Consider the following 23,229-nt stretch of genomic DNA (forward strand, 5'->3'; position numbering starts at 1 on the left):
TTATGAGTATTGAAATTTGGAGTAAATTTTAATATCAAAATCGAATATGAGTGGCTGTTAATATTCAATACTGCATAGCACATCACACTTAAAAAGGTACACTAAAAGGTACAAAACTACAATAAAACAATTTTAACAATAAAAGTATAATAATTAATAACTAATAACTGATCAACAGTAAAACTTGTTAAACTTCACAGACGCCAGACGCATACGAAAGATGTACGCTTAACGAATGAAATGATAAATTATCAATATCCAATACTGAATATTAAACGTTGTAAGGTTATAAACTTACAACTTAAAATAATAAAATAATAATAATAATAATTTGTTAATCCCTTCACGCGTCAAGACAGATAAAAAATATATTGTATAAAATGCATATACGCCTATAGGTACTATATGCAAATTAAACATAAAATGGCTGGTCATAACGTCATCGGAGGTAATAACAATATCAACTAATGCTACATAAAACTATGCGCTAACTATTTTTGTTTTTTGTGAATGACTCGTTTCTTGCCACCCACTCCCCACACCTTGCTCGTAGTTTATGTCGTAATGAACTACTTGTTTATGATTAATCGTTTGACGATTACAGCGAGGAGGTTACCGCCGAATAAATTAAAGACCGTATATCGAAATTGCCTACACAACGCGCCGGCTTATAAGACTTTATATTATTATTAATTTTAAGATCCTGAATTTAAAATATTTTAATTGAAATCAATTTTAAATGAAATTATGAATAATATTGTTTTTTTATTTAAACGTATTTGGTTATATATATTGAAAATATCGATCATGAATCATCAACCAACGTGCAACGTTTACGAATTTCTGTATTAATGGTTATAATATATTGTGTTGAGTCGTTGCATTAATATGAATGCAATGATTAAACGTTAATCAGTGCAATTGCAGTTTATTGATATAAAAATATTATAACATGTTTATTGTAGAAACAACATAAGTAAGCTGGATGTCGTGCGAGGCACACACGTCGCGTATGGTAGGACAATCCTCCGCCATATATATGACATATAGGCCATATATATATATATACAGAGTTTGGACTTATCTAGATGAATATCCAGATAATTATTTGTTCATATTTTATCTTATCTAGATAAATAGTTACAAGGTATCTAAACGTTCATCTTAGATAATTTTTTTCACTAATCTAAATAAATTCATCTAGATACATTTTTTACTAATAAAAATCGAGAAATTTTATTGTACTAAATTTTTAAATATTTATACAGATTCTCAAACAAAATTTACGGTTTATAAATAATGTAATTATTAGGTAATCAGATTGAGGTACACGGGACTAACTATTTTCGTCGCACTAACTTCTCATATAGTACACATACAGTCAATCCACGTAAAAAAAGTAAAAAACGAGGTTAGCTGACGTGGATATTTTTGGCTGGACACGGTTTCGAACTAGCTACCCCTAACTCTAACAGATCTACGCCTAAGGCCTACCATACTGGGACACCTACGAAGATATTAATTATAAGTAATATGTCATATTTAGACTATAGTGTTATAACAATAGTGGGTCCTTGGTTGATATTATATTTTTTTTTTTTTTTATATTACATTTTAAATATTTGAATAATACGCATCAACATTTTCTATAGTCTATATGAATAAACATCGGTAGTTGTTATTATTATTATGGTATCGTAATATCGACTATGTCATCTATTTTTAGCAGGACGATAATGGTAAGAAAAAGGGATTTATGAGAATACCCTTGTAAGGTGAATACCGTAGATTACGAATAGTTATTACTCACTAACACTAATCAAACAAATTGTATTAACGTTGTTTTTCTACGAAAACAATACAATTATATTAGTCTTGTCTCTTTAATAGTCTTCACTCTTCAGTTGAAGTCAGTATAACGTTAACAGTGGTGTTACTTTAGTGTTTTGTTTTACAAATATAACTTATGAGTACCTTGAAATTTGGATTACTATTTTTAATATCAAAATCGAATATGAGTGGCTGTTAATATTCAATACTGCATAGCACTTCACACTTAAAAAGGTACACTAAAAGGTACAAAGGTAACTTTTTTGTTTTATCAAGAAACCTGAAAATTTAATATAACGTTCCTCATTAGTTCTTGTTGGTGGAACTAAAAAAAAAAGTTGATCGTAAATCCACAATAATTTCTTATGAGGTTCTGAGTTAGAAATTTGATCATTTCGTCAGAGTCATGAAAACGTGTTAATTTCTGTGTATACACATAGAGAAGTGGAATTTTGTTAACTCCAATTATTGTTCTCCTATTAGTAGACATAAAATCCTTTTCATATCAAACATTTGAAAATTTTCATTTTATTAAAGAAGAACAGATACCTACATTTTATTACAAAGGTACTTACGTTTATTGTACAACATAAAATGTCTGTTGCTGGTATGTGTTGAAACCTGTAGTGTACACTGGCTACCTTAAAACTGAATTATGGTAAAAAACACACTTACACACACAGATGTGATTAACATGTGTGATTCAGCCTTGGATAAAGGACTGAAAATGATTAGTGATAAACATAAATGTGTATTTACACGAAACAATAATATTGGATGTGTAACCGAGCGAAAAAAAAAATTATTTCAATTGCAATTCAAAGTCTAAGTATTAGATAATACTTTGCATCAATCAAATATTGAGGTTACACTGTTACTGACTAGTTATAGTGAAATATTACTCATCATTATTGTAACAAATTGTGTTGTTTGTTCACTTTTGTCGATCCATATTATAATCTTCATTCAACAAATTTAAATAAAAACAATTAGCATAACATACTTACATAAGAAATTCTTCAATTTCCAAACAATTGTTAAACTGCAGTATGGTAGACAGTAGTAAACATACCCGTTTTCGTAAAAAGTGATCTCTGATATCGTTAGGTAAACAATTTTGACTTTTAATTAGCTAATGTAAACTGCAAAAGTAATAATGTAAAATGTACATTTGTTTGGACGTGTATTCGAATTTAGAGCGATTTATAACCTAACTTTTAATTAATATTGGTTTGCCATAAACATAATGTATAATGATGACAATAATATGTTCAGTATAATTATCGTGGTAATGACGCCAATAGAATTTAATATTTATTTATATACTTTTAAAACGAATAATAATAGTATTAAGTGACATAGGGCGACATTTACTTTATAGTTTCAACGCAATCGAACCTAACTAATAGTTTGGCACCCTTGAAATTAAATGAATGCAACCCAACGTATAAAGTTTCTTATCACTAGCCGCCCGAAAAAATAGTCACTTATCTTTGGTCACCCAACTTCACACACGTCATATTAAAGACTTGAGTTTTAGTTGTGCTGTGCTACGAAAAAATTATGAATTAGGGCTACTATGAACAAGGGATACCAATTTTTTATTCAATGAAAATGAATTGTTATTGAAATATGCAATAGAAAATCAAGAGATACTGCAAGCTTAAAACTAAAGTACAAAGGTATAAATAAGTTGTTGGGACGATCAAAAAGTGAATTATTTAAAACTAGTAGTTGTCCCTGCAAACTGAATATTCAGTTACAAGTGAATTGGAGAAACACTTATATGAAATTATTCAGCTTTCAGTTGAAGGGTTACCTAGCTTCGTGGATTTAGATGCTGTTAAGTTAATTTCTAAATTTTCTAACTTAATGTAACTATATATTATATTTTGAATTTTCATTAATGCAGTTCCACAAAGTTTCATTCGTTCAGTTAATGTCGAAGAACATAATGTAACACACATTAATCCTGAAAAGTTAGCTGAATCAAGAGAGTTTTATTGCTTATAATATTGTTTTGTAGTTTTAAACAATGAAAATATCTGTATTTTAAATCGAATGATTTACAATTATATTATTATTCCAGAACCCAAGATGATTCTACCCTTAAGAATGTGTACAACTAATTATCTTTATTTCAAGATGACTACAAAAGCTGAATTCATGTTTGTTTTCATTGTATCACTTAACAAACTACTAAATAATTATTTGTAAGTCACATTATCTATAGCTTCTCTAAAACTATTATTAATACTGTGATTTCATGTATGACATTAACATATTAAGAATAATCAATTTATTTAAATAATGCAGTGTTTATATGTACGTTTTGTTTTTTTTTGTTCTATATCTGAATTAATGTTCATAAGAAAATATTTAATTTTAATTTTCATAATATTACAAAATATAATATTACAACATTTTTCATGACCATTGAACTGTAGGTATTTATTTATATAGATTATATATTAAATTATTTTTATTTTTTGCAGTTATTCTTAGCCAAATAAAAATTGTAACTTTTTGATTGGAGTAACATTATTGAAAGATGTTCTTTGTAGAATTAATATGCTTAGTACTACACTGCAGTCAAAAATGTATTACTTATTTTTGTTTTTATAATATTTTATAATTTTTATATTAGGTCATCATTACTATGAACCATTGCATACATGAACTATAAAACACTAAAATCACCTGTTTTCATAAGTCGCACTTGACAGAGTGACTCAAGTCTGATGTATTAATAAAAGAATTAGAAAGTCAAACTGAAGCTTCATTCGCAGCAAAAAGTTTGAGAAACTTGATCAAATAAAATTGCTTAAAGAATCTGTAAACACTTCAATAAATAATGGTAAAGCTGTTATCGAGATAATAATTATGGTAATTGATAATATTTTTAATAATTAATTGATTATTAATTGAGTCATCAATATGTAAAATTATCCTTTTGTAGGTCAAAGAAGTTTAACGTTGGATAATAATGATGAATTGTCTGATCTCCAAGAACAATTAGGCCATCCTCACACGGAGTACTCAAAAGAAACTGCAATCGCCTAGATACTAGGAGACTGGGCAACTACGCATGTTTATTTCAATGGAGACATTCAGACGGCGCTATTGACGATTATCATACTATCATACGCGACTAGTCGACTCAAATCCACTCATTTAAATCTCCTCGCTATTCTAGTTGGCCGAGTTGCTTCAAAGTTGCCTGTTTATCTAGTTATCTGTATATTATATATTATTATAATTGTATTATTAATTAGTATTGTTTACTTTGTCTGTTATGGAGCAAAATTTTAATATTCAATTCGTTCATGAAATTGAAAAACATCCAGAGTTATACAACTATACTTTAAAGAGTTACTCCAAAAAAAAAAAAAATGTTACGGAAAAAACTTTGAGTGAAGTAGCCACTGAAGTTAAGCTCACAGGTTAGCATATTCAAGTATTATCAAAATAATATATATGATAATCTACATACTTATGTGAAGATTAAATTATTTTATGGATATAATTAATTATGCACGTGTACAATAAATTAAAATAATTTTATCACCTATATAATATTATATAAATATTATTAAATTGTATTAATAAGTAGATAGTTAAACATTTTGGTTCTGGGTGCATTGCCATAAATTAATTTATATATTTTGATATAAGTATATTTAAAATATTGTATTATCTTTTACTATTCTATTTTATTTTTATTTGTTTTATTTTATTGAAACTAAAAATATTTTAAATAATATTCTTTCTTTTCAAGTCTAGACACAAGAATAAGTTAAATTACTTTAATTTATACTTCTATATTGTCCATACTAATATTATAAAGAGTAAAGGCTTTGATTTTTGTAAAAAATTAACTCAAAAACTACTGGACCGATTTCAATAATTCTTTCGCCATTAAAATGCTACATTATCCCCGAGTAACATAGACTAATTTAAAAAGGTTAATTGAAACCCATAGAAATGCTCAAACAGGAATTTTGAGATTTACTATGGATAAACTTGTCAGGGACAACGCAGGATCAGCTAGTAGGTAATAAAATAAATAATTACAAATAATACTTTTGTTTAAAATTAAACAGAAAATTGGAATTTTTAATACATCTTATTAAAGGTAATTAGAGTTTAAGGACAATATTTCCACTGCCACGGATTGGAAACACAGGTAGTGTGAAAGTAATTACTAGGGCCAAGAACTTGATGCATTTGCATCTTTTTCTAATGCTTACATACGAGGCTCGTCTTTACAGAAATTTGATTCATGGAATATAGAATTTAATGGTACAATTTGTATATTATTGCATTTTTGCATTTTTAGGAAATTAATTGCTTTACGGTCATTTCTTAGTACTTGAAAGCTCCTTCGAGAGTAAACATTTTTAAACAGCGAGAACCTATAATAAATACAATTTATGGCCCATGAATTGTATAAAACTTAAATTTTTAAAAATGTTAAATCACTACAAAGTAATATTTGGTATTTCTTTTTTCATTTATTGATGTTTATAAGTCATTTTAACATTTTTTAAAGATTAGGCCATCAAGTTCCGGGCCCTAGTTATTACGCACTTGTAAGACAAAGACAACAAATGACTGTGTAGTGTCCTCTTAAAGTAATTTTTTTATCATTGTCTAGGTAGTAATATACTAATACAGTACTTACCTAGGCTGAATTAATTTTCCCGAAAACATTGCATTTGAAAATGTAATTTTATGTATAAAATATAATAATAAATTTTAAAAGTTTTAAGTGCCAATGAATAATAATATTAAATTACAACATAATAACTAAAATCATTATTTTTCAAATAAATATTTCTTTTCATTCAAATTTGAACTTAATTATCTATTAAATAAAACTATGTCTAGTGTACCATATATATATTATTTATAAAAAATAAACAAAATCAATAACTGAAAAACGAAAAAAATCTATTGTCATTAAACATAATATATCATTAATCATTATTAATGATTAAAAATAAACAATAAACATATAATATTGTGTAACATAAACAAATTTCAAATAACGTTATTCAAAATATGGTTTATTCTTTTTTATTACGTTTATCACTTTTGTAGTCTATATAAGTTGCATCTTATAACTATGAACAATTCAAAGATTGCAAACCTATATTAACAGCAATTTATATTTTTGAAATACTTTATCTCTGTTTGATTTATGAAAATTTAATTTAATAGAATATTAGTTTATTTCTGTAATTCAAATTTCAATTAGATACAGAACTGCAAGCGTGTCTGGTGTACCTGCTAAATACTTATATAACATTATTTTGCCATTTCAAGAGGTAGGTATTATTGTTAAAATAAAATATTTTTTTTTTTTTAAAAATCCATTATTTCATCTTTCGCTCATGCCATAATAGGTATATATATGCAATATGTGATATTTCAACTAACACTAACTTGGGCCAGTTCTAGTTACTTACAAAAAACTCTGAACAATAAATTCTTCTAATTTGATCTTTCTTACATCACATTGTGGATAATTACCAATCTATACCGATAGTTTATTAAAAAGAAAAATTAAACAGAAAACAGAACACAAAATATTAAATATATATCCAAAAACGTACAAATTATATATATATATATATATAAATACATTAATTTAAGACCTGAGTTTAATAACTTTATATATTATTTGAAATCTTATATTTTGTTTTATAATGAAAATATGTATCCCAATTTATGTTTTGTATAGGGATTTATTATTTTTTACTAAAATTCCCATAAAAAAAAGCTAGTAGAATTCCTATTTTTTGGTTTTCTGGATTGATTTAAACATCTTTTTAAAAAAATTTCCATTGAATTCATACCTTATTTTAATTGACACTTTACGTAGGTAATGTTGTAATACAATATGGCAATGTTAAAATATTTTGGTGTTAAAGGTATGTATTTATAATCAATAACCATAACATATTTTATAATAAGGTTATACTCTTTAGTGATGCATTGTTTGTGTATAAAATATAAATAATAAACTAATTAAATTTGTATGTTCAATACAAATATGGCTTTTTAAAAATATTTTTTATAAATTATTCCAATATTACTCAATTATATCATAAAAAAAAATCATATCATATACATTAGTACATTACAATAGTAATAATCATAATAATTATAAATCAAAATTAAAATAAGAACAAAATTATGTTTTTGTATTAAAATCTTTTCATTAGTATTTCTGAGATATTCACCACACACCAGAAATTAAATAAGATATCAACTACCTATTGATGAATTTATATAAATACCTACTTTAGTTTCATTAAATGATTACTACTATTGTAGTATTGTACTAAATTCAATGATTGAAATCATTAAACACTAATTTTGTTTATGTTATTTGAGATTTTAAAATCATACATAAATATTAAAATATGCGTGCACAACCCTTTATATTTATGGGGAAACAGTGATACAGGAGGAAATTGATAAGTTTTTGCAAGATTAGCCCCTCTGAACCATCATACTTCAAAATCCATTAAACACTCTTTAATACAATATCATCAGTACAAAAAAAAATTATTATTATTGTTATTGATAGATACTATAGAATCATTTGCTTAGAACAAATTTTGTCACTAGAATTGCATGTTTTAAAACGATGCTATCACAAGAATAATACTTGTTACCATTATTGAAACAATTATAATATATTGTCTATCAAAACCTAAAAAATTCTGAGCCTGTAATTTTGTAAAAAAAATGTTACATTAAACAATTTGCAAAAAATAAAAATTGTATTTAAAATATAATTAAATATGATACAAATTTGAAAGTATACAGTAGCAGAAAATATTGCAGCAAACACAGTTGCCTGTGCACATACTTATGTTTGTAAATAATACTGTGCTAAACAAAATTGTGTTTGGTTGTAATTATAATAATAGGTTTAAGATATTGGATAAGTAACTATTTTATTATAATATTATGAACCTCAAAAATTAAAATATACATTACAATAATACATATACCTACTATTACAGGTACCTACTATTAACATTTATTTTTACTCATTAAGTCTTGACATGGCTATAGATAATATAAGAACTAGGTAATAAAAATATCTTAATCGACAAGCATAATAATTAATTAAATAAAATATACAAGTTAATTTACAACAGAAAAGCTCCCAATTCAGTCAAGGACTCAGCCAATTATCTTTCCGTGTACTGTCCGAGCTATAGTAACGGGAGTCCAACTTTTCAGCCTCTTTGCTCAAGGCATTGGATGTTTGTTTTCATGCGTGTAAGCGAGAATAGCAGATTTCTACTCATTACTCATTAGTAATTGAAGGTTCGGTCCATGGACATCCATGTGTGGTAGCGTATTGCAAGCATTCGATTTCATCATACTTTTCCGCCATTTCACACGTTAATGTGTCCCAAGGACAATTGTTTTCATGCAAGTACTCAAGAACTTCCAAGTGCCCATTGGCTGCAGCTACGGCGCACGTATATTTATTCCATGCACAACCATTTTCATGAGCAAAACTCAAACAATCAAGGTTTCCGTACGCTGCGGCGATATAGCATAACAAGTCTTCCTCCCATGGACAACCGTTGTTTCTCGCATATACTAGACAATCAAATTTGCCATAAATAACGGCGTCGGTTATTGTCATTGAGTTCCAAGGACAACCATGCTCATGAGCATACTTTAGACATTCCAAGTTTCCAGCGATGACGGCTTTGGAGCACGTCGACTCGTCCCAAGGACAACCCTTGGCCCGTGCATAGATTAAGCAGTCTAATTTACCTGAAGATGCGGCTCCAGAGCACGTAGATTCAGTCCACGGGCACCCATGCTCGTGTGCAAACTGGAGACATTCCAAGAACCCCGATGTCGCGGCTTGAGTACACGTGGATTGATCCCATTCACACCCGTTGGCATGTAAGTACATCAAACACTCCAGACTAGAACTCGCGGCCCTGGCGGACGTAAATTTATCCCATTTGCATCCAATTTTGTGGGCAAACTGAAGACAATCGATGTGCCCGTTACCTACGGCTGTTGTGCATATGTATTCGAACTTATGATTGCTGAAAGACTTCACCTTGTCGAACATGGACAGCCTATTGCCATTTGGGTCGAAGTGACCGCCTTCGGTGTTCAACTTGACAATTTTTAACAACGACCGGCAACATTCTTTAAGATCTATACATGGTACATTCATCTCGTAATACTTTTGACGCTGGATGTTGGGGAGGGCGTGAAACGCCAACTTGGACAGTCTAAATATTCCCATTTCATCGTTAGCCATCGTCGTGCAGTCTCAAATCGTTCAAGTCCAGAAGTGGGTATTCGTGTCCCGTAATTTAAAAACACAAAACGTTAAACGATTCAAAAATAATACGACACGCACCGGCCACGATAATGAATAATTAATAATTATCACGATTCATAAAATATGACGAACACACATTTCACGAATAAGTATGATATTACCTTAGCCCGTGTGGTGGAATGAAAATTCAAGAACAATAGATAACCATGGTATTGAGTAAGTATCTGAGTTAGGTTATGAAAAAGAGTAAAGTGAAGTTAAGCATACATGTCATGGCAAAAAATAACAAAAACGCATGGAATAAAAACAGAAAATGTGGCTACAATGATTTTCTAATAACATTTTCGGTTTGACCTACTTTTTGCACCAATAATCAATATTCAATGAACTGGTCACTAGATCAGTGTTTTATATTCGATTTATTGTACTGATAACACTTGTGTGGACTTTCTGCATTGCTGATTTTGGTCCCTTCCTATATTTGATTAATAAATGTTTGCATCTTTATTTTACGGCATTTGATGCGGAAAATGTCCGCCAGGAGCGCTAAGATGCCGATTCATTAAATAATGCTATGTAGCGGTATACGAATTAAAACTTTAAGAACAAATTTAGATTACTTCCAAAGGAATTTTTTGTAAATTTTTTTTTTTTAGAAATGTTAGTATTTTTTTGCTGTGTTGGTGAGATCATAATTTACCTATCTTACTTACTTTTTATGTTAATGTTAATAAACCACGTAATTACGTAAAACTTAATTGTAGGTTTACATTTAAAAACATTTTTAAAAAAAGCAGGTAAGTGGATGTCGATCTCCTGTATAGTAGATTACAGGTCACTGTAATGAATTGTATTAAACTTGAATTTAATGACATAATATCATTGTATAAGATAAACGATTCTGAGGTTTGTCAGTCTAAGATATTTTATATTATATTTATATTGTTATTAGGTACTTATTATTAATTCAGTAGTCGGTTGAATAAATATAATTATGAAATTACAAAAAAATAACTAAAATCGTTATGCTTGGTTATTGAATATGTAATTTCATCCAAATTTGAACATAAAATAATATAATAATAAATTAAAAATTGTGTTTTATATTTTTGAGATTTTTTGTTTACAGAATTCAGTCTGCACATGCGCAGTAAAAATGTTTTTTTAAGAGTGTTATAAACAAGAATAACATAATATAGGTATAAAATTATTTGTTAAAAATTGATTAGGTACAACGGTTGTTTTATAACTACACAATTAATCAAATATACTGTTCAAAGTTTGCTCCGTGATTATCGACGCATAATTGAATACGATGTAGACATCCTTTATTGGTTACTGACATTTGATTTTCAGTAAGGTTATTACACGCAGCACAATGTTATTTTAAAATCTGCTCTATTAACTGGTGGATCTGCTTAGACTATTGACTAAACCCCATTAAAATAAAATCAAGTGCAGTAATAACTGGAGATCTTGCAGGCCATTCAATAGGTCCATAAGTACCAAAACACTTTCCCTCATATACCAGAATCAAATGATTTCGAACAATATGAGCATTATGAGCAGGAGCTCCGCCGTGCTGAAAATAAAAGGTTTCACGTGTAGCTAATGGTAAATTTTCTAAAATCAATGGTAAAACATTTGTTAAAACTTAAAATTGCTAAATATCACCTTGCATTTAAGTGGTGTAAACAAATATATTTGGCACTGTACCGAGTATATTAATAAATATAAATGCAGTTCGTGTTATACAAGTACCAAATATGAAACAGGTAATTATTCTAGATAATTTTTTGAAATAAATTATCGTTTAGAGATAATTATGTTACGATTTATCTAATTGATAAAAAATGGGCGTTTCTAGATAATTTTAATATAATAGTGCCCCTACAAAAATTATATTAATGAATAGGTAATTATAAATTTACTGTACCTATTATTTATTATTGTGTTATTTTACGAACATGAACTACGAGACATGTGCATTGTGCACCTTGATCGTTTTTCGGCTTATGATTATGAATAAAACATATGTTAGGTACTAAAATTCTAATATACTTAATATAAATTATTTATAAAATAAGAAGAATTAGGTGTACAATATTTCTCATTATTATTGCCATCATCGTGCATACGTGCGGTCATTATACATCGTACCTACTCTACGAACCATAATGGGCATAATGAAAATATATTAGTTATTAATTCATTTTCCCATCTATTTTAAAAATAAACCAAAATTTAATTTGTAGAGACTAAGATTTTTGATATTTGATAAAGTTATTTTAGTAACTTAATTCTTGGTAAGTAGGTACTATGTAATTGGTTTAATATGATTTATGAGTAGTTATATTTTAGTGCATATATAGACATTGGACAAGATTTATATTCCTAAAAAAAAATCATAGATTTAAGGTAGGTAGGTATGATTAAAATAAAAGGAGCAATCCCTTGTTATCTGTATATATAAAACAGTAAGCTGATTGACTGATCTATCAACGCATAGCTCAAACCATTGAACGGGTCGGGGTTTGGTATACAGATAGCCATTATGATGGAGCGGCATCCGCTAAGAAAAGATTTTTTGAAATTCAATCCTTAAAGGTAAAAATAAGGGGTTCTAATAATACAATAGTAGCGCCATCTATCAAGCAATATTTAATTTAAATATACAATATTGATTTTAAAAAACAAAACATACGTACTTGATATTTAGAATAGTGGTTCATCTAATGATCTAATTGTGCAATAAGAAAAGATTTTCTGATATTCATATTTTAAAGAGGTGGTCAAACAGGGATCTTAAGATTCACGGTGGAAATTGAAACTTTTTTTTTGTTTATTTATGGTTGCTTTTGGTTGCAGGTTATATATAAGAATTAATTCACAACGCCAATTTGTCCGTAAAAATAAAATGAAATAAATTAAAATATAATAACCCCAAAAATATATTAATATATACATAAATATTAAATACTCCTGAAAATCCGGGATGATCAACTATGTCTTCAATACTATTTTAGGTACGCTGTATAAACATTTTTTTCAAATACAAAGCTTTAGGAAATATATTATCACTTCATGTAAATGGTCCTCCATGATATTCCCAAACGCGTAGTTCTTTCGAATCTCGTCCACTGGTTTCTCTCTCTAAGCGCTGTCCATTAGTTAATAGAGTCTATGGTGGCCATGGCTCACCACAGTATTTTTTGATAATAGATAAGAATTCAGAAACTGCCAAACGGCGCACTGTCACTGCCCGATGTGGATCACTATGGTTGTACTCATGCTTGTAACATTTTTATTACCTACATATTAAAATATGTTCATTTGAAATTTCGTTTTATGTTTCTAATTTAAGCGCTGATTTAAAAAAAAAAAATTGTTTCATGTATGTTAAATAATCCAGTTATTGATCTATTTGACAATCCAAATAAAAAGGTTGTTTTAATATGTGTACCAATAGTCCGTGGTAGCAGGTAAGTGTACATAGGTATTTGTTTTAAACATTGTGTTTTAACTTGCAAGGTTAAATGGATTAACATTAATATCATATTAAACATTATTACCTAAATAATTTTTTATTTTGTTAGACTATAATTTCGTAAATTGATTCATATATTGTATGAATGTAATTTATGTTTGACACCAATGATAATGGTCAATTGTTATATTATCTGAGGCTAGGGCCAATTCCAAACCAATACAGGCTTGTTTAAAAATGTTTGTCAAGTTCAAACTAAATTCTTCTTTATAAAAATATTTATTTTTTTATATCTAAATTATAGACCACTTATTGTACAATTTAGTACCAATATTCCATCTGATTTTGTTAATGCTTCTAATTTGATCATTCCATAAGCTTTACATGCATTTTTTTTTTAAATTAAATTAATTTTTTTATTTATTTAGATGCAAGGTATAATTATGTATTTATTATGTATTTCAATGTCTATTAGTTATAACTTTAATAAATAACAAATTCTGAATAAAAATAAAAAATAAAAAAGTGTATAAAAATGTACTTAACTGTAAGCATTTAATTTGAATTTGAAAATATGTATACATATTCTGTTTTATTATAACAATAGTTATTTCTTAATTTTGTTTCTACTTTATCAACAAATTATGTCAATCAGAAATTTAAATTATATCAACGAACTATTATTCACACTATTAATACTGAGTTAATACTAAGTAGTTTTTATGTTTTGGGGATTACATAATATATCATATTGTGGGTTTACCTTTTATTTAAAAATTAAAATGTTTAACCTAACAGTTTATTTTCAGATTCATTTTCGTTAGCTTAACTATTCTATGAAATGGCAGACATAGAAATTGATCAAACAACTGAAACGGATTTAAGTACGTTAATCTTAATATTTAAACATTTAAATAAATTACTTATAGGTAGGGCCCGGAACTTGATGATCTAAAAATATATAAAAAAAATTCACGAAAAAAATGCATAAAATGACATAAAAATTTTACTGTAAAAATTGATAAATAGGTATGTTTTGATACAAAAATTAGAATACTAAAATTATTTTTATTTAACTAAATAAAATTATATATTAAAAAATACTACTAACTTAACACTTTATATTCGTACAGTAGACACTATAGAACTAACAAGGCTGTCAAACTCAAATTAAATGAGTAACAAAAACATGCAATTTTATAAAACACAGGTTTATTTCAATTGTGATTATCTGGTATCATTAACCGCGATAATCGATTTTAAGCACACGGTTGTCCCGGGCCTAAAATAGTATCTGCCTACAGTTTATTAAATAATTGTAGATCGCGACAACAAAAGAAAAAGTTAATGAACGTTGATAATCGACAAGCTAATGAAAACTGCATGTGTTTTAATAAAATGTAACTTTCAACAAGAAAAATGGAAATATATGTAAAAAAAAAAAGTACAAAAATGAATAAAATGCACCAAAAATACTAAAAAAATGACCGTAAAGCATAATATTCCCTAAAAATGCAAAAAATTCAAAATAAAAATTGTACCATTAAATTCTATACTTCATGAATCAAATGTCTGTATAAACGAGCTTTAAATCTGAGCATTAGAAAAAAAGATGCAAATGCATCAAGTTCCGGAACTTACTTATTTGTAATTTATTCTTTGTTGCACACGTCTAATTAAAGTTTTTATATATTAGTAGTTACAGTTTAAATAAGAATGCCAGTCCACCAGTATCTATTTTTCAAAATTAAAATAACTTAATTTTTGATTTATTGTTTATTCTAGGTGTCAAATTCAAAGGTAATAACTAATAACCGTGCCAATGCTGAAAAACTTAAACAATAGATTGATTCACAAAAAACCAATACAATGATTGATAAAAATGAACAGAACCGTGGTTCTAGTTTAAATTCTGGTAAAAGTTTTGTAGAAAGAAGAAAATATTTATCGAATTGTAGTAATGATGGTGAAGATGATTACTGTGAAATAAATTATGAAAATAATAATAGTGAAAATGAACATCAGATTAATAATACAGACGATAAATCAGATAATAGTGTTATCAAATATGATCAGACTCTTGACAGTGAAAACGCAACCATAAATAGTGACGATTTGTTTGATCCAGAAAACAGTTATAATGGTACCAAAGAAATAAATAGCAATGACAGTGAAGAACAAATGGGAGCCGATGATACAGTCAATGAACAAAAAACAAAAGATGATGAACAAATGTATGATAAAGATGAAAAAGACGATGAAGAAGATGAAATAATTGACCAAAAAAATGCTGAAAGTAGGTCAAATGAGATAAAAAAATCATTAGAAGATTCTATAGTTAATCTTGATAAATCTGTGGCTATTGTTAAAGTTCCAGATCCAATACAAAATTCTGGTAGTAGTGGTAAAAAAAAAATGAAAAGTTTACCTGTCATAACCTTAACTCCACGTAGAAGTACACGGAATATAAACAAACTCAAAAGTTTTAGTGGTAAAGACAAAAAGAAGAAAAATAGTGTAATAGTAGATGACAACACTAACATTTTACCTCAGAAATCACCAATGATAACCAAACCAATTATTGTTAATGACACAAAAAAATTTGTAAAAATTGATCATAAAACAAAACAAAAAAGTAATAAAAAAAAATCTAACTTAGTTACCATTGATACAAACATGTTAATAGGACAAAGTAACTTACCTATTGCGGTATCTATGCAATCAAACACCTCAAGTAATGCAACAAATGTCACTCGAACCGTTTGTAAATCGATTCAAAATTCCTATAATCGAGTACAACACTTGCAAACTACTATCAACCCTTTCATTTTAACTACTATACCAACTCTTGTTACAGTACCTACAAATGTCCCAAAACTTCCAATTATATTTCCAACTTTAACTGATGATATGTTTGTTGTTGAAGCTCCATCTTTTATTGTGCCTTATGTCTATGAAAAGCCATCCAATAAACCATTTAAAGAACTCATTGAAAACTTTATAAAAATTAAAGTTGCTAAAGGAGATGAAGACAAAAATCAATGCGAAAAATCTTCAGATAAGAAAAGCGAAAATAATCAAAAAGAAAAGAATAGTAAAAAATCGGAAACTAATGAAAAGACAGATGTCAATGAGTCAGAAAATGAGGTATCTGGTAATAATAAAATTGGTGATGATAAAATGTTTAATGTATCAGAAAGTACTAAAAAGGATGATTCAATATCCAAAAATTTGTCTGAATCAACAGAATTTAAAAAAAGCAATAGTATTATTTATCTCACTGTTGAAACTGATGAAAAGAAAATTGCTGTTGTTAAACCAAAGATTCAAAGTCCCGACTACTTTGAAAATCCATTGGGTAAATTTTTCATGCAAATAGGTATAAACCTTGTTCAGGAGCATGTTCAACTTGATCTATTACGTACACAGAGAAGAAAAAGAGATCGCGAAGGTGATAAATGTCCCGAAGAAATTCACATGGCTATTAGTTCTTTAATTAAAACTTTAGAGCTTAGTAAAGCGAATAATGATCCATTCCAATTTGGTTTAAAAAAATGTGAATTGTGTAATTTTAAATCTGAATCAAGTTTAGTAATAGATCATCATTTAGAGACTCCACATATGACAGCCAATTACAGCTATAGATGTAATTTTTGTACTTTCCAAGTACGCAGTCCTAATGAAATATTACAACACATAGATACACATAATATTAGAGGGCGCTTAGAAAGAATTCCAGCTTTACATCAATGCCCAAGTTGTCCATTTGAAGATAAATGTATGGGTAAATTAACAAGACATTTGATTTCTTGTTCAAAAAAATATCAACCGGAAATCAATCAGGTAAATATAATTTAGATTTTTTATACTGAGTAATGTATTATGTATTTATGTGTATGAAGAGTATTTAATTTATTTAATTTATTATTGTTTACTCATAGGCAACTGCATTAGATTGGGAACCTCATAGGGTATTGCAAAATAAACCTTCAATGAGACCGGGTAATACTGTTTACCAAGCAACAACTATGTCTGGATTCAAACAACTTCCCAATCCTAATAATATGTTGCAATTACAACAGCAACAATATAATAAAATGGTTCTTACTTCTGGTGTTAGAGCTCGTGACTGTACTCTTTTACCAGGACAGTGGTTTCCAGGAATGGTGCCATCTTTTCCAACTTTACTGCCAAATCAAACTTTTGGAGGTTTGTCAGTTACTTATTAAAACTTATTAACGGTGAAACCCAAAAGTGCAAATCGACCTTTTTTTTTGATAACTCAAAAACGCAAAACGAATTTGGGCTTTTGTATCTTGGTATTGGGATAAAGGCGCAAAAATAAATTGTATTACCTGATACATTATTTTATTTTTAATTGAAATTCGAGTGAAATGTTTAAATTGTATACCAGATATCCACCTATATCAGTTTGTGTCTGTCATATGATCGTGTCACGTGTACGTATGTGTCCGGTTTTTGCTAAAATTAAAGTTATAAGTCTTCAAAAATGTATTATTAAAATGTAATTTACATTAACTTACAAAAAAGGGCTCAGAATGGTCCAGAATCATATCACAGGCATTTGAAGGTTCAATTTTATAACCCCCCACCCATCTATTTATAGTTTTATTAAAGTGATTAAAAAACACCAAGTAGAAGTTTATTTAAAATTACAGTCAAATGGTCGAAAAACTACATATCGCAAATCATAAGTCATTAAAAACTTGGACCTACTATAAAGAAAAAAAAATTACCAGATTGGAATACTTGAAGACATTGGCTTCAAATTTCAAATTTAATTTTAAAGTACCTACTCATTATTATATTAGGTAGTTTAATATATTAATTTATTTATTCATAATATTTTTTTAACTAATTTAAAATAATACTCAAAATTCTATCATTTATTTTTTAATAATTTTTTTATTTTTTGAACTAATTCTAATATCACTGTAAATGCTAAATTAAATATTAATAATAACTACGATTTTAATAAAATACATTTTTTTTTATAAAATTGATTTGCGCTTACGGGTTATTTATTTTTGTGCTTTTAGGTTGTGTTTGGTTCATATTTTGCGCTTATGGGCTACAGCCCTAATTAAACAAAAACTATAAATAACAGTTATATTTATTATAGGTACCTACGTAGTACAGTTTATTGTAGGTACATACATTTAAATAACATTAAAAGTTGGAAAAATTATCAAATATTTTCAATATTTTATTAGTAAACTATTGACTATGATTACTTTCTATTACAAATAGATTAATGTATATTAATTATATATTAATGTATATTCAATCAAAATGTATCATGTAATATTATAATTGTTCACAGGAATATTACTTAAGAATACTAGTTTTAAACTAATCAATCAACCAATTATTATCCCTACACCTTATTCAATGAACAATCACAGGTATCAGGTAATTAATATTTGTATTATGTTACTAGTAAAAATTGGAAACTTAAAAATAAAAATAAAAGTATGAAAGTTATCAATCTTATTATTATACGAACTGGTTGTATTCCATTTTTCAAAAGTAAATAGGATTTTTATTATATGTTATGACTTACGGTTATAGTTTAATCATAGTTTAAGCTATAATTTTGATGCCTTAAAATTTTAATTTAATCATTTCATACTAAAAACTAATAAGTATTTTTTATTTAATATTCTTATTAATAAATACTATAAAAATATTATTTATTCAACTGAATGAAAAAATGTTATCACCAAAAACTATTGTGAAAGATGTTAAATATTTTGTATTAAGATTCAGTATAAACTTAACTTTCAATTTATAATAATGCTACTTATAACTTTTTCATTGTTGAGTATTCTCTATCTGAAAATTAGCAAAAAAATGTATTAAAAATTAAAACAGAACTTTCAAATAAATAAATTTCTCATTTTACTCATAATTCTATATATATGTATTGTATTAACCATGATTATAGAGCTGATATTGAGCTATATAATATTTAAAACAAATTAAAACATTAATTGCATCAAAATCTCAGTCATGATAATAATAAGTCATTAATCAAAAACTAATTTAAAAATATTAAATTTATTAGTAATTTTTTTAGTATTAAACATGATAAATTGGTAAGGTTAATTGTATACTAATATCACTTTCAATTAATTAAGAAAACTTGTTTATTTATTTATTTATAGCAAAATTCAAATAGTAGTAAGTCTGTTAAACAGTCAAGTATATATATAACACCTCTGCCTCAATCAATTACATTGAATAGCTCAAAGTCAGATTTTGTGTCTACCATATCTAAATCCAAACCTCAACAAACTCAGTCGTCATCCACTTCAACTAATAGTAGCAAAAAACAAACTTTTGTAATTTGTGAAATATGTGATGGTTCCATTAAAGACCTAGAACAACTACGTATTCACATGCAGTGGATACATAAAGTAAAAATTCATTCAAAGATGATTGATAAACGACCACCATTTAACTGTCAAAAGTGTCCTTTAAAATTTTTTTTCACTGATCAAGGTCTTGAAAGACATTTACTAGGAGCACATGGTTTGGTCACATCTAGTATGCAAGAAGCTGCTAACAAGGGCAAAGATGGTGGAAGGTAATATTATTTATTTTTATAATTATCTATAGATCTAGTGTGTTCATATTTTTAATAATTTCAAAATTAGATGTCCAATATGTCCTGAAGTTTATCAATGGATGTTATTAAACCATGTAAGCCGTGATCACTCTATATTATTAAAGCCAGTGCAATTATCTTACAAATGTACTGTTTGCTCTGTAACATTTGGCATGTATAAACAGTATGAAAACCATGTACATTCAACACACAGTAATGTAACTAAAAACTCAAACATGAAACCTCTTGGTAATCAACCTGTAGCTTCTTCGTCTACTTCATCAACTTCTATAACATCTTCACCAAAGATAAATCATTAAGAACATTTATATGTTTATTCAAAAATATATAATGTTTATATTATTTAATAAAAATTTTGTTTTTTTTTTTACTAACCATCAAAATAAATTATAAAACTACCATAATACTACAACCACCTAAGATTCAAAATTTGTTTGTTAAAAGTTCAACTCAGAAGGCCAAAGTATAAAAATTTGAAATATACAAAATATATATTTTTAAATTTCACTTATGACTTGTATAACAATATCCTAAATGATTTTTTTCCAATCATATTTTATATAGTAAAATCATAAAACAATTACTCAATTGTAATTTACTTAAGTGATAAAAATCTTCTACACTTTAGATTAAGTTTTCTTTTTCATCTTTTTATAATTTATTTATTTCAATATACTGTAACTATAAAAGAAATACCATTAGCTTAAAAGTTCTTACATACATTGTTTGTATACCAAACAATTAATTACTCACTTTATTTAAGTTTGGGGCCGGAGTGGCGCAGTGGTCACACAGTTGACTTACGACTCACACAGTCATCGGTTCGATTCATAGCAAAGTGCAAAAAATGTGTGTGATTCTATGCAGTCACCATTTTCCCGTGCTGTCGTCCGATTGCGTCATCCGGTTTCCAATTAGGTCCCACTCCACTGGGAGTGAAGACCGCACATGTCTCCTCTTGGAGAAGGGGGGTAGTATCATGCATATAGTGATATATACATAGATAAATAGATCACATGATCTCCCTACTACCCACTTGTGATAAGCATTGAGGTCGTTTCAATGAACAAATATAAAAAAAAAAAAAAAACTTTATTTAAGTTGTTCCAATCCTTTATTTACATTATTATTACTATTATTTTTTTATTTTATTGAAAGCACTTGTACTATATATATATATATATTTAAAATTGTATTAAACATTTTATTCTGACAATTACATACTAGTTTAGATCAGTGTATAATATGCCTATGCTATTTTTGTACCAATATGGATGTACATTAAAAATATAAAATAAGCCTATATTTCTATACTTTGAAATTTTATTTTTAATTGTTTCTTTTATTCAAACTAAACAGACTGATCGAATAACATATTATTCAATTTAGTAATAACTTTAAAATTACAATTTTTTTAAACTATTTTTGTTTTCCCTAACGTTTTCGAAAAATAAATGGAATTTTTGATTGTGACCTCCTGAATTACCAACGACATTCAAAGAAGTTGATGTTGAAAATCCGAGCATGTTAACTATACCTCAAATCAAGGCTGGGCAAGTTAATGATTTTTTTTTAACTCAGATAAGTTAATATGCACCAATAGCAAAAAGTCAAAAGTTATTAGTTAATTAAATTATTGGTTAACTCAGTTAAGTTAAAAGTTAATACACAATTTTTGTTCACTTTTTATTAAGTTAAAAAAAGTTAATTTGTTTATACAACGCTTGCGCACTTAATTTTTTTTCAACCCAAAACTAAATTATAGATTACTAACTGATACCGTACACTTTGTTTCCCGCTAAATGTACCAATTTTATATGACTCAAACTTTGTTCAATTCGTTATTATTAATATTCGGTGTATGGTGTTCCAAATATATCTTAACTTTCCCTTGCCCGGAATAAAAATTCTGATTCGCAGCAGTATTCTCAGGTAGGCAATCTACCTACGGTAGATCGCGGACTCCGTGCTGTTTGTACATAAGTGTACAATTTAACTCTAGTGTATCAAAGTTTGTCATATTCCATCTATGGTGGATTAATATAATCAATTAATACAAAATCCTAAACTAACCTAACCGTACTAATATCGGATGAATAAAAAAAAATCAAATTCAACCATTTTTAAATTAGCCTGTCTCCTTTCCAGAGGTCTAATCAACACACAAACGTTCATTTATATATAGGTACCTATATATATATATATTATATTGACGGAAAATAATAATACAAATCAACAAATATGTCCGATTAACCAATAGCAACCAATATATAATACACTGTTGCACCACTGTTGTATTTTTTACATCCAGATTTCTTACTTTTCCGGTGCATTTTCTTTCGTAAAAACCTTCTCCTGGCAATTAAGAACATCTTAAAAAAAATTTGAGCCAAATCTGACCAGTCGTCGATTGATGTAGTAACGTACGTTTTTCACGCTCCATTTTTATATATATAGATAGTGTTTATACTTTATACAGTATTTCCATATAAATTAGATTGGAATAATATACATATTTTAACTTTTAACAATTCACGGTAAATATTTTTTTTAAAAAAAATGTAATAGGCTGAAATAGTGAAATGCATTAAAATTAAAAACAAAATAAATTAACTAAATTAACGTTACAGCGATATTTGTTGTCTCCGTCTTACGAGCCGTCTTATAAGTGCATAACATAACAACATTTACGCTCAGCAGAAAATGTTTATCTCCCGTTAGTTCAAAAATTAGAGCGAATTGATCTCTTATAAAATATAAAGACAAGGTTATTATCTAGACAATGACAAAGGCTTTTTATTATAATTTAATTTTAAAGCGAGTTATGTGTATTTTAAAATTGTAAACTGTTTGTACATCTTAAAATACTCATAACTCGCTTTAAAATTAAAAAATTATAAAACGCCTATGTCATTTTCT

The 23,229-nt window shown here is 27.5% G+C and overlaps 2 protein-coding genes across 2 annotated transcripts; one reads left to right on the forward strand and one right to left on the reverse strand.

Moving 5' to 3' along the window:
• Positions 1-9,160: 9,160 nt before the first annotated feature.
• LOC103308719 lies at positions 9,161-10,147 on the reverse strand. The gene has a single exon (XM_008182607.1). The coding sequence runs from the start codon at positions 10,145-10,147 to the stop codon at positions 9,161-9,163; it is 987 nt and encodes a 328-aa protein (XP_008180829.1).
• Positions 10,148-15,456: 5,309 nt separating this feature from the next.
• On the forward strand, positions 15,457-20,609 carry LOC100163036 (MOG interacting and ectopic P-granules protein 1-like). The gene is made up of 5 exons (XM_029485320.1): positions 15,457-17,501; positions 17,600-17,867; positions 19,003-19,091; positions 19,847-20,268; positions 20,339-20,609. The coding sequence occupies exons 1-5, from the start codon at positions 15,528-15,530 to the stop codon at positions 20,607-20,609; spliced, it is 3,024 nt and encodes a 1,007-aa protein (XP_029341180.1). The 5' UTR covers positions 15,457-15,527.
• Positions 20,610-23,229: the final 2,620 nt, after the last annotated feature.

The sequence above is a fragment of the Acyrthosiphon pisum genome, chromosome X, assembly GCF_005508785.2.
Source record: "Acyrthosiphon pisum isolate AL4f chromosome X, pea_aphid_22Mar2018_4r6ur, whole genome shotgun sequence".
NCBI classification, from domain to species: Eukaryota; Metazoa; Arthropoda; class Insecta; order Hemiptera; family Aphididae; genus Acyrthosiphon; species Acyrthosiphon pisum.

What these genes read in the sequence shown, in the direction of transcription:
- LOC103308719 (XM_008182607.1), bottom strand. Translation starts at nt 10,147, where the DNA reads ATGGCTAACGATGAAATGGGAATATTTAGACTGTCCAAGTTGGCGTTT.
- LOC100163036 (XM_029485320.1), top strand. Translation starts at nt 15,528, where the DNA reads ATGATTGATAAAAATGAACAGAACCGTGGTTCTAGTTTAAATTCTGGT. An exon ending in ATCAACCGGAAATCAATCAG is followed by an intron (nt 17,502 to 17,599) that starts GTAAATATAATT and finishes GTTTACTCATAG; the next exon opens with GCAACTGCATTAGATTGGGA. An exon ending in AAGGGCAAAGATGGTGGAAG is followed by an intron (nt 20,269 to 20,338) that starts GTAATATTATTT and finishes TTTCAAAATTAG; the next exon opens with ATGTCCAATATGTCCTGAAG.